Source organism: Phymastichus coffea, unplaced genomic scaffold (genome assembly GCF_024137745.1).
Source record: "Phymastichus coffea isolate CEN01 unplaced genomic scaffold, Cenicafe_Pcof_1.1 PCOF00208, whole genome shotgun sequence".
Lineage (NCBI taxonomy): Eukaryota > Metazoa > Arthropoda > Insecta > Hymenoptera > Eulophidae > Phymastichus > Phymastichus coffea.
The window spans coordinates 25,602-42,039 of record NW_026707019.1 but is presented as its reverse complement, the minus strand read 5'-3'; the positions used below and the strand labels follow the sequence as shown (position 1 = coordinate 42,039).

The 16,438-nt window shown below is 38.1% G+C and overlaps 3 protein-coding genes across 3 annotated transcripts; 1 reads left to right on the top strand and 2 right to left on the bottom strand.

The window, feature by feature from the left end:
- Positions 1 to 11: 11 nt before the first annotated feature.
- On the bottom strand, positions 12 to 1,954 carry LOC131674010 (V-type proton ATPase 21 kDa proteolipid subunit c''-like). Its single transcript, XM_058952436.1, has 5 exons — positions 1,708 to 1,954; positions 1,543 to 1,591; positions 1,392 to 1,475; positions 923 to 1,316; positions 12 to 798 (listed from the first exon to the last, which is right to left on the bottom strand). Exons 1-5 carry the CDS (start codon positions 1,772 to 1,774, stop codon positions 760 to 762), a joined length of 633 nt encoding a protein of 210 aa, XP_058808419.1. The 5' UTR covers positions 1,775 to 1,954; the 3' UTR covers positions 12 to 759.
- Positions 1,955 to 4,265: 2,311 nt separating this feature from the next.
- On the top strand, positions 4,266 to 12,718 carry LOC131673992 (clathrin heavy chain). Its single transcript, XM_058952408.1, has 10 exons — positions 4,266 to 4,854; positions 5,845 to 6,052; positions 6,642 to 7,186; positions 7,558 to 7,930; positions 8,174 to 10,339; positions 10,469 to 11,175; positions 11,252 to 11,814; positions 11,906 to 12,128; positions 12,206 to 12,281; positions 12,582 to 12,718. The coding sequence occupies exons 1-10, from the start codon at positions 4,813 to 4,815 to the stop codon at positions 12,716 to 12,718; spliced, it is 5,040 nt and encodes a 1,679-aa protein (XP_058808391.1). The 5' UTR covers positions 4,266 to 4,812.
- Positions 12,719 to 14,888: 2,170 nt separating this feature from the next.
- On the bottom strand, positions 14,889 to 16,292 carry LOC131673996 (ribonuclease P protein subunit p29). Its single transcript, XM_058952420.1, has 4 exons — positions 16,154 to 16,292; positions 15,555 to 15,694; positions 15,095 to 15,482; positions 14,889 to 15,028 (listed from the first exon to the last, which is right to left on the bottom strand). Exons 1-4 carry the CDS (start codon positions 16,194 to 16,196, stop codon positions 14,889 to 14,891), a joined length of 711 nt encoding a protein of 236 aa, XP_058808403.1. The 5' UTR covers positions 16,197 to 16,292.
- Positions 16,293 to 16,438: the final 146 nt, after the last annotated feature.

Here is a 16,438-nt window from a genome sequence, read left to right as displayed (position 1 = left end):
AATTAGTGTCCAAAAAATTACAATTATAATTTTTCTCTTTGTTATCGGTGAAAGCAAATTTGTATTTGAATGCTGCCAAAAGCTATGTGGGCTTTTGCCTCTCTTTTATAATGATGTATTTACATTTATAATAGATATATATTTTCTTATATGATACATGCATGTTATATCAAATAAAATGAATTGTTACTTTTGTACAATGTACCTACGTAATGTTGAAAAATTAAAAGTTGTTAAAACGCACAAACGATGATTTTTTAACTTGGAATGCAACTCAATTTTTCTCTTCAGATACAATAACTGTTATTTTTTTCACAATACACTCAAACTATCAATATAATTCTAACATTCTTTATATTAAAAAGAAAAACAAGTATCATTGGCAGAAATGAATGTTGAACTAACGACTTAAATGATATTTACAACAATCATAACTGTAACAAGATTGATTGACTTTGAGATACAGAATGGAGTATTTCTCAAAGTAAAGCAATATAGCTTTATTTGGAACTACCGAATTAGTCTCTTTACACACAAATCACGCCAAGGATCATTCAAACCTTTGCTTACAATTTTTTATATGTCTGTAGACTGCTCATCTTTACGATAATTGAAGTAAATGATTCATCTACCCTTTTTTTCTGTATTCCTTTGACAAAATATCAGTTTTTTAGGAAGAAAAACATTGAACAGTTTAATTGTAAAAGAACGAATATTATAATATTTCTTCCTTTGTATGATCCACAAGAATATGCTTTTTTAAGATGAAGAGCTGCTACTCTGCTTCACTTTCGAAGTCTGTAATACAAAAATTAAATATATTTAAAATTAATAAAAGACTAAACCTTATAACAACTAAAATACTAAATCTTAACTTTCAAAAAAAATTCAAAATATTAAAAAAAACAACAACTAAACTTACCATATAAATGCCAACAATTAGGCCGAAAAGACCAATAGCAGAGCCAAAAATCTCAATGATAAGTATCTTAACAAACAGAGCAGAGTTGGCAGCATCAGAAAGAGCTGCTCCTGATCCAACAATTCCTACAGCAATACCACAAAACAGATTCACAAGTCCCACAGCCAAACCTGCACCAAACATAACATATCCAGCCATCCAAGTCTGTTCCCTAACAGTTTTGCTGATCTCCACAGCTGGAGGAGCTTCCAGCATACCGGACAACACAATAGCTGTGATTAAACCATAAATAGCAACAGCTTCACAGAAGATAACTGAAATTAAATTCTTGGTCTTGATTCTAGGTGCTTTCACACCACCACCAATAATGGAAACTCCTGTTGTGTGGATACCCCTGTGAAATACAACACATGTTAAGTTTTGAAATTCAGCTTGTCTATGATAAGAAAGCCAACAGAGTAAAACTTACATAGCAGCACCAACAACTGAGAGTGCTACCGTGAGACCAATACCGACACAAGACCACATGTAAGGCGAAGTATGTTCCAGGAACCTTGAATCAGAACGGAACATTGTAAAATCGCGTCTAACTGCTCTTGAGAGAAGTTTTATATACTCACCATGCTACACTAACGCGTTCTCCTTTACCAGTGAACACATGATACAGAGCTGAAAGAGAAGAAAAAAGCTTTGTCAGTCTCACTTTCAACGAAGTCTTGGTGAACTGCCGCAAAGAAATCTGAGTGGGCGGCAAAGTGAAAAGGAATTAGAAATCATATACGAACTCAGAATAATCGACGTTGCAGTCGCGGTGCCCAGAAAGGTGTAGCCGACGATGTATCTAAGGTTCATGATTATGAGATGTGTGTGTGTGTGCGTGCTCGGACGAAAGAAAGAAATGATATCAAGTGGATATCACTCGATGTAGACACCTCCTTCTGGACCGACGATAATCTAGAAATCTCGAGGAGACTATCTACACCGCCAGGAAGAGCAGACACCCGTCGCTGTCATGTGACGACCATACTAGCTGTGCTCACCCTCAGTGCTGCCAATCAACAAATTCTAGTTATTTTTTTTACCTAGAATATTTTGCGACTGGACTGGGTATATATTGATTTTTTTCGTGGAGTTTTGAAAATTTACCGGGGAAGAGTTATTCAAGTAGTTTTAATTGACAATGTTTTCTTACAACAATGTTGAATAATTCAATTTATAAAGAATATAAATATTTTGCATTGTACTTGACGATTTTGCAACGTTTATAGATTTATTGATAAACTATGAAAATAAAAAATATTAAAAAAATTATCTTATGACGAGAAAACCAATTTACAAGAAATATATCTCGTACGTGCATCCGCGCAATTTTTGCAGTAATTCTATTTAGCACGCGTGACTGTAAAAAATGTTTACGCTAAAAATGTAAATGCAGACATCTTATCGTATTGGAGTTATTTAAAAATAATTGCTTTACGATCAATTGGCAATCCGTCGTCGATGAATGACAACGGATTTCAATATCTCCACATTCTAGCACACACAGTTTAGCGATTATCATGCAAACACATAAAATCTGTCGATGCGCGCGCGTACACTTGCCGATCGTGCCTCTCACTATTTCCTCATCATTCCGGTGTACCCTATACACGCGAACGGAAAGATATGTAGAACCACAAAGCATGCAAAATTACCAATTCTTTTTATATCATTATTCGTTCCAAAAACGTTGAATTGATTGTCCCGCGTATTGAAAATGATTCGCAAAGAGAGAGAAAGAGAGAGAAAGAGAGAGAGAGAGAGAGAGAGAGAGAGAGAGAGAGAGAGAGAGAGAGAGAGAGAGAGAGAGAGAGAGAGAGAGAGAGAGAGAGAGAGAGAGAGAGAGAGAGAGAGAGAGAGAGACGTAGTGTTTCCTTGCATTCAGCAAACAAGGAAAGGCAAGCTGAAAATCTAAACTCGAATGTGTCTGTGTATATATGTATGCAGCGCGTGCGTGGTGTTATCAATGACTCGCCGGCGATGGTTAAGAACAGGGCAATGGACCGTGACTCCGTGGCGGCATATTTCTTTATTGATCGCGTGCACACGCGAGAAACGAAGAAGGCTGCTTGATAATGATATGAAATTGACGATGAACGCGTCTGCGGATGTCATCTGTTCGCTATGGACAGCTTGGTTCTCACATCGAGACGAAAGCTATGCATCTCTCAATTTTTTGCGTAATTGCATCTGGTTGTGCAATTTCAAATGCATGCATATTCATATACACGCATCGCAAAGTTCGATCGGGATATAAATGAGAGGGATGAGCACGTCAGCGCGTAAAGCCCCCCAATCGTATGTAGATTATTCAATCCAACGATCTGACCGCGAAGTATACAATAGTTCTTCCTCGTGCGTGAAAGAGAGCTAGGATAGATAACTCGACTGGCCTACATCTGTGGCAAGAAAAGCCGTATCGAACGGCACATGATCTCTTTCTCTCTTTCTCCCTCCTCCTTTCTCATATTTCTACACGTGAACGTTGCTTCTGCGATACTTTGATAATTTTGATAACGTGTTCGCGACATCTCGTGCTTTTACATTTTAAATATCAATAAAATAATATTTTTAATATAAATTTTCAATGTCATTATACTTTTATACTGTTCAATGACATATTTCCGTAAATTTTCATAATTGAATTAAATTTCATTTGATTTTAATATAACTGAATATCATAAAGTAACAAAAAACTGGTAAATCATGCATTCAAAGAGAGCTTAAGCTCAATCTAGCAGGTGATCCGGCCCTAAAGAATTTAATAATCCGAATAATTCGCGATGTCATGCACGAACACCTATTAAATCGTCTGGAATACAATTGTAGAGATAACGGATTATAAGCTAGCAACCACAGCTATGTAATTCTAGAACATTTACTCGCAACGTCTCTATATCGTCCTGATAATAGCTGTTTTTTTCTATCGAGTATAGTTAGCTGACTTGAACAAAACAAATCAAACAAAATATTTTCGGAGCGCTGCGTCAACACCATGTCACGCTTTCTGGTGCCGGTCATATTCCTATATATACATGCTTATTTCAACTTTCACCTGACGCGTCGCTGCGCACTGTGTGCAGATGGGCGCCACACGCACACTCATCTACTTGGCGGAATTCCCTGTAAGCACCTCTGCTATAGAAGCGTATACCTAAATAATCCTCTCTCACTCTCTCTCTCTCTCTTTCTCTTGCAAACTTGCTAGCAGGCGCGCGCGCACTCTATACCGTGAGTCACTGAAATGGGAAGGGAGAATGCAAAGAAAAGAGGGGGGCGTAGTAGAGTAAATGGCGGCTTGCGCCTCTGCCTCGTCCGCGGGTGTCACCTCAACGGCAGCAGCAGCAGCGCTCTAGCGCACTAGAGAGTTATAGTACGCCCCTTTCGCCGAGTAGAGAGTTGATATAGTGTGTATGCGTGCGCGTTAGAGGCCAGGACACACACAGTCGATAACCGTCGTTGGCACATGAATGAACTCGCGACGTTCGTCTCTTCGTCGTTCAACCCTTCCCCGTTGATATCGCACCGTAATATCATCTCGCTACAGGCATAAGGGAAAAAATAATTTCGCTGCTTCTTGGCGGCGTGCGGGCGACGAACGATCAGTAGAAGAAGAACGACGAAACAGCGGCGCGGCGCTGCAAGTGTCCGTGTGTGGCTCACCGTGTGCAGTGATACATTGTGCTATAACAAAGTGTGCCTCCCGTCTGCGTCGAAGAGAGTCTTGTACGTTGTAACCGCTCTCTCGCAACAGTAGTCTCGGCTAGCAGCGTACGAAGTGCGAACCCACGCAGAGAGAAAAAGCCGCTCTCTTTCGACACCGACAGTTTGGAGTCGACGTCGTCGTCGCCATGACGCAGCTGCTACCCATTAGGTTCCAGGAGCACCTCCAGGTAACGCTTTATATCGCCTGGATGCGTCTTCATTGTAACATACGGGGAAAACTACTTCATACAATAAATGGTTCGTTATCGGACATCGATTCACTGGCGCGTGTCTGCCGCTACCGCCGCCGCCACGTCTGCACCCATACATACAGTCGTACATTGTACGCCCCTTGCTTCCGCACCGATTACGACTTCGTATACTCGAAATTTTTTCTTCTCATTTGCTTTTTCATTCGGACCAATCAGAAAGAGATCGAGAGAGAAAGAAAGAACTACTTGGCTAAGTGTCAGTGGTCAAGGATATAACTGCTCCAAACTCATTGCTCAGGACATTCCTTAAGTTTGCCCGAGGTTTTGCAATGATTTGGCTCTCTACTCGTGATTGGCTCTTTCTGTCTGTCTATCTCTCTCTCTCTTTCTCTCTCTCTCTCTCTCTCTCTCTCTCTCTTTCTCTCTCTCTCTCTCTCTCTCTCTCTCTCTCTTTCTGATTTTAATGTCTCTTTCATTGTCAAAGTGAGTGGTAAACATGCTACTCGCACACAACCTAATTGATTAAATGTTTGTTTTTATTTTGTCTGGACTTTTATACTCTGAGCTGATTTGATTGATCTATTCATGGATCTGATGAGCTATACATCAGCTGCCCCTGTACAATGATTAAATTAGTCAGAGTTTCTGTTAAGTCCAAGTACTTTTAGAAAATCTGACTTTATCATTCAACTACAAAATTCTTTATTACTCGATTGTTTAAAGCTTAGACTTTCTGTTTCTGATGATAAGCTGTAAGGATAGGTTAGTCGAATATTATAGTTCACTATACAGTCAAGCATATTCCCATTATTTATGCTAAAGAATTTTCAAAAACTTGTCTTTCTTTCTCGTCAACAACTACCAGAATTTTCAAGCTCCAAATTTCCCAAGTTTGCTATTTGTTTATGCAAGCAGAGATTGCTTTTTCTAACTGTGTTTTTCTTTCTTTCTGTCTGCCAAAAATAGCTCACTGCGGTAGGGATCAATGCCAACAATGTCAGCTTCAACACGGTCACCATGGAGTCAGACAAGTTTATCTGTGTCCGGGAAAAGGTGGGTGACACCGCACAGGTGGTCATCATTGACATGAATGACACTTCCAATCCCATCAGGAGGCCCATCTCTGCCGACTCAGCTATTATGAATCCTGCCAGCAAAGTCATTGCACTCAAAGGTAGAAAACTTTTTAAGTACACTTTTACAGTGCCATAGATATTTTCTATATTAAAAAGTTAAATGTAATGCATAAGTTACAAGATGAAATGAGGTATAGTTTTGTGACAAAAATATATACTAATACTTATGTCAATGTAGCTCAAGTTCCAATTAGATATATTGATCCATATCCTGACTACAATGGACTATTGTGTAGCTAGAAACTTTTTTTCTGTAATTATTCACTCACAGTAGACTACTCATTAAATAACCAGAGAAAATTGATATTTGAGATAATTGTATTTTTAATAATAATATAGCATTTCACCAGATATTGCAATTAACAATAATATTGTTGAATTAAGATTATCGAAATTATTTGTGCTTAAGTCAATCTATATCGAGTCAATCTATATTGATATTTTTTTGAATAACTGGATAAAAATAAACGATTTTTTCACTGGTATACAAAAAAATTGATTCTCGCTTGTACGGATTCATTGACAACCGGACTTCTAAGCCGCGTCAGCAGAATAAAAATCATTCGTGAGCTAAATGTACAAAAAAAACAAGTTACATTAATTACATAATTTGTTATCAATCTGCAGCTCAGAAGACGTTGCAGATCTTTAATATTGAGATGAAGTCAAAGATGAAGGCTCATACAATGGCAGAGGATGTAGTATTTTGGAAATGGATTTCTCTCAACACTTTGGCCCTTGTAACAGAAACATCAGTATATCATTGGTCGATGGAAGGTGATTCTCAACCATCGAAAGCATTCGAACGTCATCAATCTTTACACGGCTGTCAGATTATTAACTACCGTACCGATGCCAAACACACGTGGCTACTTCTCATCGGCATCTCAGCTCAAAATAATCGCGTGGTCGGTGCTATGCAACTCTACTCGGTTGAACGTAAATGTTCGCAACCGATCGAAGGCCATGCTGCTTCTTTCGCACAGTTCAAGATGGAAGGCAATGCTGAGCCTAGTAATTTATTCTGCTTTGCCGTGAGGACTGTTCAAGGTGCTAAGCTTCATATTATCGAGGTTGGACAACCACCTGCTAAAAATCAAGCTTTTCCTAAGAAAGCTGTTGATGTTTTCTTTCCACCTGAAGCTGGCAATGATTTTCCTGTAGCTATGCAGGTGAGAGCTTCATTGTTTTTTGTAGACTATTTTTTATTTTTTCCTGTAATCGAAGGTTTAGCTGGCTCGTTTTACAGGCATGAAACATTTGCATTTATCTGCAAGTAGCGTTCGATAAGACGTATCTGGCATATTTTTCGTGCATTCTGTTTCACAGACCACATTTTTTAAATTAAATATACCATTCGGAAAAAGTTTCTTTGATACTTACCCATTGAATTTGATTTATTGAAAACTTCATTAACTTTTGCTTTATTAAGTTTTTCGAACTTCCTAAATAAACGTTATAATAGAGTAATTAATTTTTCAATAAAAATTACAATTTTCTTTACTCAAAGCAATACTTAATTACAACTTTTAATCCCCCATAGGTGAGCTCAAAGTACGACGTAATCTACTTGATTACTAAGTACGGTTACATCCACATGTACGACATTGAGTCAGCGACGTGTATCTTCATGAACCGCATCTCCGGCGAGACAATTTTTGTCACCGCTCCACACGAGTCATCAGGTGGTATAATCGGCGTTAATCGCAAGGGTCAAGTATTGTCGGTATCTGTCGACGAGGAAAATATCATTCCTTATATCAATGGAGTACTGCAGAATCCTGAGCTAGCTCTGCGTATGGCTGTGCGTAACAATCTGTCGGGTGCCGAGGATCTTTTCGTACGCAAGTTCAAAATGCTCTTCCAGAATGGACAATACGCCGAGGCCGCCAAAGTCGCAGCTAACGCACCCAAAGGTATTGTTGTTTACCGAAAAATTAGACCCTTATTTTTTCATTCTTGCTTTCGTTCTGAACGCCGTAGATAATAAGCGCTTGTTTCCTTCAGAAATTATTAGTGACTCGATAAAAATTACAGTTCCACCTAGATTTACAATTCAGCTCTGTGTGAATCTTCTTTAATCTATCATAATTATTAGTTGTTTTGTAGTTAAAATTGATCGAGCCTCATTAGTAAATAATACTCTTACATGTTTTAAGGAATTTTACGAACTCCCGGCACAATCCAGCAATTCCAGCAAGTTCCAACGACGCAGGGTCAAACGTCGCCCCTTCTACAATACTTTGGTATTTTGTTGGATCAAGGTCAGTTGAACAAATATGAATCTCTGGAGCTTTGTCGTCCAGTTTTAGTTCAAGGACGAAAGCAACTTCTGGAAAAATGGTTGAAAGAGGATAAACTCGAGTGCAGCGAAGAACTCGGCGACTTGGTTAAACAAGTCGATCCGACGTTGGCTTTGAGTGTGTATCTACGCGCAAACGTGCCTAATAAAGTGATTCAGTGTTTTGCAGAGACAAGCCAGTTCCAAAAGATCGTTCTCTATGCCAAGAAAGTGTCCTATACTCCCGATTACATTTTCCTTCTGCGAAATGTTATGCGAATTAATCCAGATCAAGGAGTACTCTTCGCGCAGATGCTTGTACAGGATGATGAACCTTTAGCTGATATCAATCAGATTGTTGACATTTTCATGGAACAGAATATGGTTCAGCAGTGTACCGCTTTTCTCCTTGATGCTCTCAAAAATAATCGTTCTACCGAGGGTGCACTCCAAACAAGACTTTTAGAGATGAACCTTATGTCTGCTCCACAAGTTGCAGATGCCATCCTCGGTAACCAAATGTTCACGCATTATGATCGCGCTCATGTCGCTCAACTCTGTGAGAAAGCAGGCCTCTTGCAACGTGCTCTCGAGCATTATACCGATTTGTACGACATCAAGCGCGCGGTTGTGCACACTCATTTGCTCTCGCCTGACTGGTTAGTTGGATTCTTCGGCACTTTGTCTGTGGAGGACTCGTTGGAATGTCTTAAGGCTATGCTTACCGCTAATATGCGTCAGAACTTGCAGATTTGTGTACAGATTGCCACGAAGTATCACGAACAACTGACAACGAAAGCCTTAATCGACTTGTTCGAAAGTTTCAAGTCATACGAAGGACTCTTTTACTTCCTTGGCTCGATTGTCAACTTCAGCCAGGACCAGGAGGTGCACTTCAAGTACATCCAAGCTGCTTGTAAAACCGGCCAGATCAAAGAAGTTGAGCGTATTTGTCGCGAAAGCAACTGTTATAATCCCGAGCGCGTGAAGAACTTCTTGAAGGAAGCTAAACTGTCCGACCAGTTGCCGCTGATCATTGTTTGCGACCGTTTCGACTTTGTGCACGATCTTGTGCTCTATTTGTACCGCAACAACTTGCAAAAGTACATCGAAATTTACGTGCAGAAGGTTAATCCATCTCGTTTGCCCGTAGTCATTGGAGGTCTTCTTGATGTTGACTGCTCTGAAGACATCATAAAAAATCTTATCCTCGTTGTTCGCGGTCAATTCTCGACTGATGAGCTCGTCGAAGAAGTTGAAAAGCGTAACCGTTTGAAACTTTTGCTTCCATGGCTCGAGTCTCGTGTGCATGAAGGATGCATCGAGCCGGCAACTCACAATGCCTTAGCCAAAATCTACATCGATTCGAATAACAATCCTGAGAGATTCTTAAAGGAGAATCAATTCTACGACAGTCGCGTTGTCGGCAAATATTGCGAGAAACGTGACCCTCATCTCGCTTGCATCGCGTATGAGAGAGGATCGTGCGATCGCGAACTTATCATCGTGTGCAATGAGAACAGTCTGTTCAAGAGCGAGGCAAGATATTTAGTTCGCAGACGTGATCCAGAACTCTGGGCTGAGGTACTCAATGAGGCTAATCCCTTCAGACGTCCGCTCATTGATCAAGTCGTTCAAACTGCTCTATCCGAGACTCAAGATCCTGAAGACATTTCTGTCACTGTTAAAGCATTCATGACAGCTGATTTGCCAAACGAATTGATTGAACTGTTGGAAAAGATTGTATTGGACAGCAGCGTATTTAGTGACCATCGCAACTTGCAAAATCTTTTGATCCTCACTGCTATCAAAGCTGATCGCACTCGCGTTATGGAGTACATCAATCGGTTAGATAACTACGACGCACCTGATATTGCTAACATTGCAATCAATAATGAGCTTTACGAAGAAGCTTTTGCTATTTTCAAGAAATTCGATGTTAATACCTCGGCCATTCAGGTGCTCATTGAACAAGTGCAGAATTTAGATAGAGCCTACGAATTTGCTGAGAGATGTAATGAGCCTGCCGTCTGGTCGCAGTTAGGTAAATACCAATTCATTTTTTAAGTCTTCTTTCTAAACTTTGTAAATAATATCTACTTTTGAGTTTGTATATCGCTTAAATTATTTTTTATTTTTAAATTAAATACAAATTTTCAACGCATCTCAACAGCTCGCGCCCAACTACAAAAGGGTATGGTGAAGGAAGCCATCGACAGTTTCATTAAGGCCGACGACCCATCTGCTTACGTCGACGTTGTGGAAACAGCCCACCGTACAGGACATTGGGATGACTTGGTACGCTACCTACAGATGGCTCGTAAGAAAGCACGCGAGTCGTTCATCGAGTCAGAATTGATCTACGCGTATGCGCGCACCAACCGTTTGGCCGACCTTGAGGAATTCATTTCCGGTCCCAATCACGCTGACATCCAGAAGATAGGCGACCGATGCTTCGATGACAAGATGTATGATGCAGCCAAATTGCTCTACAACAACGTCTCCAATTTTGCTCGATTAGCCATTACATTGGTTCATCTCAAGGAGTATCAGGGTGCTGTTGACAGCGCAAGAAAAGCCAACTCCACACGTACTTGGAAAGAAGTATGTTTCGCCTGTGTGGATAGCGGTGAATTCAGGCTTGCACAGATGTGTGGTCTGCATATCGTCGTTCACGCTGACGAACTGGAGGACCTTATTAATTATTATCAAGATAGGGGACACTTCGAAGAGCTTATCAATTTGCTCGAGGCTGCACTCGGATTGGAGAGAGCACACATGGGCATGTTCACCGAGCTGGCTATTCTCTACAGCAAGTACAAGCCGCAAAGAATGAAGGAACATCTAGAGCTATTTTGGTCTCGCGTGAACATTCCCAAGGTGAGAAAATAATTCAATTACTTGTTTTCAAAAAGGAAAATGTTTTCGAAAATTAAACATATATTTTTATTTTCAGGTACTACGCGCAGCAGAATCAGCTCATCTATGGGCTGAATTGGTCTTCCTATTTGACAAGTACGAAGAATATGACAACGCGGTGTTGGCAATGATGCAGCATCCATCCGAGGCATGGCGTGAAGGTCACTTCAAGGACATCATCACCAAAGTGGCTAATATCGAACTTTACTACAAAGCTATTCAATTTTATCTTGAGTACAAGCCTCTTCTGCTTAATGACATTTTGTTGGTTTTGGCACCACGTATGGATCATACGAGATCTGTTGCTTACTTCACTCGCACCAACCATCTGCAATTAGTTAAGCCCTACCTCAGATCTGTACAGACATTGAACAATAAAGCGATAAACGAGGCTTTGAATGGATTGCTGATCGACGAGGAAGATTATCAGGGACTGAGGACATCGATCGACGCATTCGACAACTTCGACAACATTGCGCTGGCGCAGCAGTTGGAGAAGCACGAGCTTATCGAGTTTAGGAGAATTGCTGCCTATCTATACAAGGGCAATAATAGGTGGAAACAGTCGGTTGAACTTTGCAAAAAGGACAGGCTCTTCAGGTATGAAGCTTCTTTCTATTAATATCCCAATAGTTATTTATGAATAAAATAAAAAACAAAGTATTAACGACATGTTTATTTAAAAACGTAGAGATGCAATGGAGTATGCAGCTGAATCTCGCCAGCACGAGGTAGCCGAAGAGTTACTTGAGTGGTTCTTGGAAAGAGGATCTAAGGACTGTTTTGCTGCTTGTCTGTTCCATTGCTACGACTTGCTTCATCCGGATGTCATTCTGGAACTCGCGTGGAGACACCAAATCATGCACTTTGCAATGCCTTACCTTATTCAAGTATCTCGGGAATATATTACAAAGGTAAATAATCCATTGTTTTCTTAACAATTCATATCTGTTCATGCTTTATATAACGAGAGAATTATTTCGTTTTACAGCTCGATAAATTGGAGGAAGCTGAGAGCCGTCGAGCTGAAGAGACTGACCACCAAGAACATAAATCTATGATTATGCGTAAGTGACAACGTTATTTAGTCTTTTTATCGGAAAAATGCTAACTTTTATCGTAATTTCCAAATGTACGACTCATAGAATTACGCAAGTTATCTCAATATCATTTATTTTTAAGTTTATTAAAATTAATTTAATAAGCATTGTATAGTAAAAGTTTGGTTCCATTTAATTTTAGTAAACCTAAAAATTTCGTTATATTCAAATGCTATTCAACGTCAACATCGAAAAAAATTTAATTTGTATATGCAAGCAAACAAATGATTTTGCTTTATTTAACAAAAATTTTAATCGAAATTACAGCGGAACCACAACTGATGTTGACAGCAGGACCAGGCATGATGGCACCAGGTTACGCGCCACAAACAGTGTACGGAGCACCAGCCCAGGCTGTCTACGCACCACCGGCAGCAGCGCCTTATCAAACGTACGGCATGTGAGATACGAGTTCGCCTCTCTACGGCGCCTCTATGTAAGCGCGCTCCTAATCGCGACGACATTTTACTATGCATAAGCTTCGAAGAGAATGAATTAAAAGAAAAAATAAGAAAGAGATTGTGACGTGGTAGTGCATATAGGTCATAATATCTATTGCTGAATAATAAAAAGTACATGACGGGAAGAGGATTATAAAAAAAAAGCAAACAAATACGGTCACTAGCTGACAGGACGTCTTTACGCTTAGATTTCATTCTTACTGTTGAATGAGAGTGAGAGAGAGAGAGAAAGAGAGAAAGAGAGAAAGAGAGAAAGAGAGAAAGAAAATAAGAGGTGACGATAGAGAACCGAGTGTATACAATATTTGAATGGCTACTCAATTCAATTGTACCAAATATCGATATAATTGCAAATTTGTAGATAAACAATAACAAATAACGATTCGGCTCTTGAAACGACACTTCTGGCTCATTGTGCAAACTAGAAGAGAGTGACAGTCGTGCGGGAATTCTGTGAATTTTAACGTGAATTCGTGAGACATGTTTTACGACTGCGCGCTCTTCGCGTGCAAAGAGTGCAAGACGATCGACGAATTATAAATGACAAACAAATGTATAAACAAAAGATAAAATGTTATTGAGTATGCGCAGTTCCACTTGCAAGACTGCTCCCTCAATTAAATATACGTTTACTAAGCTCGAGATATAGCTCCTCTTTGAAAAATAAAAGCTAAATAAATTAATACTCTTGTCTCTGTCGACTATATTTCTGTAAAATGGACTTTTTTCTGCGTTCAACTGTGAGGACACTTGCTACGAGGTTTATTTTATAACCTGTAGTCTCGTTCAAGTTATTACTATTATTTTGTATTAATTATTATTATTATTAATAATATTACAATATTGTTCTTTTTTCATCCGTCTTTGTCTAACTTTTAAATTATTATTGTATTTTGCGTGGGCATAAATCTAGTTTGGAGAAAGCATGAACTTCGCTTGTTTTAGAACAAGAATGTCCATTATTAGTGTCTTGCTTTCTTTTTTACGTAGTTCTCTCGTCTATAAACTTTTTTCCCTTCACTTTTTTATAATTAAATTTAAAAGAGTGTTTCTGCTGCTTTGTTTTTTGTAGTTGTACCAGTGTATCCGCATCTATTATTTTTTAAAGATCGGCCTTGCATAAAAATCACATTGTAATAATGTCCTCCTCGCCCCTCCCCTTTTTGCCTTAAATATGAACATCGATATACTATTGCCAGTAAATTTGAGCGTTAAAAAAAGCATAAAGATCACCATTTATGCAAGAAGACTCCTTAGATGAATCATAAAATCTATACAAATCACTCACACTGTAGGGTGCATATCACACACACCTTTAGATAGAACAGATGTTGATTTGGCACTTGGTCGCAGATAAAATCAGTAATAAATTAGTATTGTAAGCCGAAGATTATTATAACTGAGACACGCAACAAACAAATTGTAGACAAATTTCAAACATTCCCTTCATCGAAATTGCGAATGATTATCATTGTATGAAATCTTTTAAAAGAAAATAGTGAATTATCGAGCACGGGACTACGTGAATGAATTGTATTAGTTTCCTGGAGCGAAGGAGATATCTGATACTGTTTTTAAAGTCGTTCGCTCCATCAGTTGTTGTATCGATATCACAATTATTTGAATATATATTATGAATTATTATAATAATAATTATTATTACTGCGTCATATGTTGGAGATAATAAAAGAAAAAATCAATATGAAGAGCGAACGAGGGAGAGAACGATAGAGCGAGTGGGATAAAAAAATTAATACAAAAAAAAAGGAGAAAAAAATGATTAATAATTATATATTATAAATACATGAATATGTTATATATTATACTGGTAATTGATATAACATGTAATTAGTAGATATACATAATATAATGGTATGAAAAAATGAAACGTATTAACGAAAACACTGGAAAGAATAATAAAGAAATGTGACAAACGAAAAAATATTGAAATGATTTAGATATGTTTGTTAACTGAATGGAGAAAGTAATTGGGGTTTTTTGATGATATACTTGTATTATTTTTGCTGTTGAATGTACAATGGATGTGCCGAATGCTATATACATAGTGTGAAATAAAGTAAAAAGGTCGTGAATTCTCACAATCGACTTGGCACTAAAGCTTAGGTACATGATTATTTTTAAATTTCTTGACAGATCGTTCTGCTGGACGTATGCAAAGTTCCTTTCCAAAAATTTCGATATTTATGCTGTTTTCTAAGTGTATTCGAAAAACACATGACTCTTTGGCTATCGCTAAAAAAAAAAGACGAGGAACTCTTAGATTATCGAATCAACAATGAATCAATTTATATTGCTTACTTCTAATTACATCATCTTCACTTAATATTCTAAATGTGTTTTTGGTATCTTGTATTATGATCCCTCTAATTCCAACAGTACTTGGACACTTTGATTGTACAATTGTCACTATGGCACCATGAAAGTCTGCTTTGATCAAATGCTGATTAACATTTTCCCATTGAGAGTCTGTAGGATTTATTGGCAATGTTTTAAAATCCTGCAGACCAAGCATATGATGCATGTATCCAAGCCATAATGAATTCAGGGACAACATTTCTGTATAACGGAGACTTTTCTTTCCAAATTTGTTGAGACCTAGAAGAATGCCTTTCCTCATTGTCATGAACGGAGACTTTTGCGGCATCTTTTTATAAACTTTGTTTTTGTGTTTGTTGAATATGAATACCTGCAGAAAAGTAATAGATTCATAGTATACTTCCTTATTCTATATTTTTTTTGTCTGAATTGAATCATTCACCTTTTTAAGCTCATTACCAATTCCACTAACATCGCTTGAAGGCAACACATTTTTTAGAAAATTCAGTAAATATTGCTCTCGCTGTTCTTTCGTAGTTACTTTGGTAGTAAGTGTTATTGGTAGTGGCATACATATATTCTCTGTAAATTAAGTTGCAAATGTTTAGTTAAAAGATATGATGCAAAGAAATTTTATATTTATCTATACATATATTAAAATTATTACAGAATAGTAATATACAGTAGCAATGAAAAAGTACTAATTTTGAATAAACATAAAGTGTATCTACTGAAATTTTGTTTTAATACTTCATATTTAATTTCTCAGAGTTTTACGTATTTTAAAGAAATTTGAGCAATAAAAATAATATCTGTAATTTTTTAATAACAATTCATCATTTATTCTGTTTCTTTAAATGTTTAAATCCTAATTTTTATTCCAATTTATTTTAGTTTTGGAGCTGTTTACTATTCTAGCTTCCATCGTCAAAGAGAGCATATTTAATGATCAAAATTTAGAGAATTTTTATTTGAACGTTTGTTACCACTAAATTTCAATAAATATTAACAAAGTAAATAACAACAATGAAGAGAACTTACGTGTGGAACCCTCCATGTCAGCAAACCAGTTTACACAACACATAACGTGCGACTTAACCTATACAAAATCCGAAGATTTGATGCATGACAGCCAGCCTGCAGAAGAGATATCATCCAACCATCTGAATCAACGTTGCTGATTGGTGAATTGTGGCTCATCGAAGTCCTCAGGTCCCCACGGCCATTAAAACGAAACGAAACATTGCTGATTGGACAGTGCGTCCATACCATAAGCTAAAACGATCAATTTTGAATAGTCGAATTTGGTACAAAAGGGTCGTCAGT

Coding starts and splice junctions, on each gene's coding strand:
- LOC131674010 (XM_058952436.1), bottom strand. CDS start 1,774: ATGAACCTTAGATACATCGTCGGCTACACCTTTCTGGGCACCGCGACT. Junction 1,592..1,707: donor TGCAACGTCGATTATTCTGA/GTTCGTATATGA, acceptor CTTCTCTTTCAG/CTCTGTATCATGTGTTCACT. Junction 1,476..1,542: donor GAACGCGTTAGTGTAGCATG/GTGAGTATATAA, acceptor TTCTGATTCAAG/GTTCCTGGAACATACTTCGC.
- LOC131673992 (XM_058952408.1), top strand. CDS start 4,813: ATGACGCAGCTGCTACCCATTAGGTTCCAGGAGCACCTCCAG. Junction 7,187..7,557: donor ATTTTCCTGTAGCTATGCAG/GTGAGAGCTTCA, acceptor AATCCCCCATAG/GTGAGCTCAAAGTACGACGT. Junction 11,176..11,251: donor CTCGCGTGAACATTCCCAAG/GTGAGAAAATAA, acceptor TTTTATTTTCAG/GTACTACGCGCAGCAGAATC.
- LOC131673996 (XM_058952420.1), bottom strand. CDS start 16,196: ATGTGTTGTGTAAACTGGTTTGCTGACATGGAGGGTTCCACAC. Junction 15,695..16,153: donor TGACATGGAGGGTTCCACAC/GTAAGTTCTCTT, acceptor CTTAATTTACAG/AGAATATATGTATGCCACTA. Junction 15,029..15,094: donor TGAAGATGATGTAATTAGAA/GTAAGCAATATA, acceptor TTTTTTTTTTAG/CGATAGCCAAAGAGTCATGT.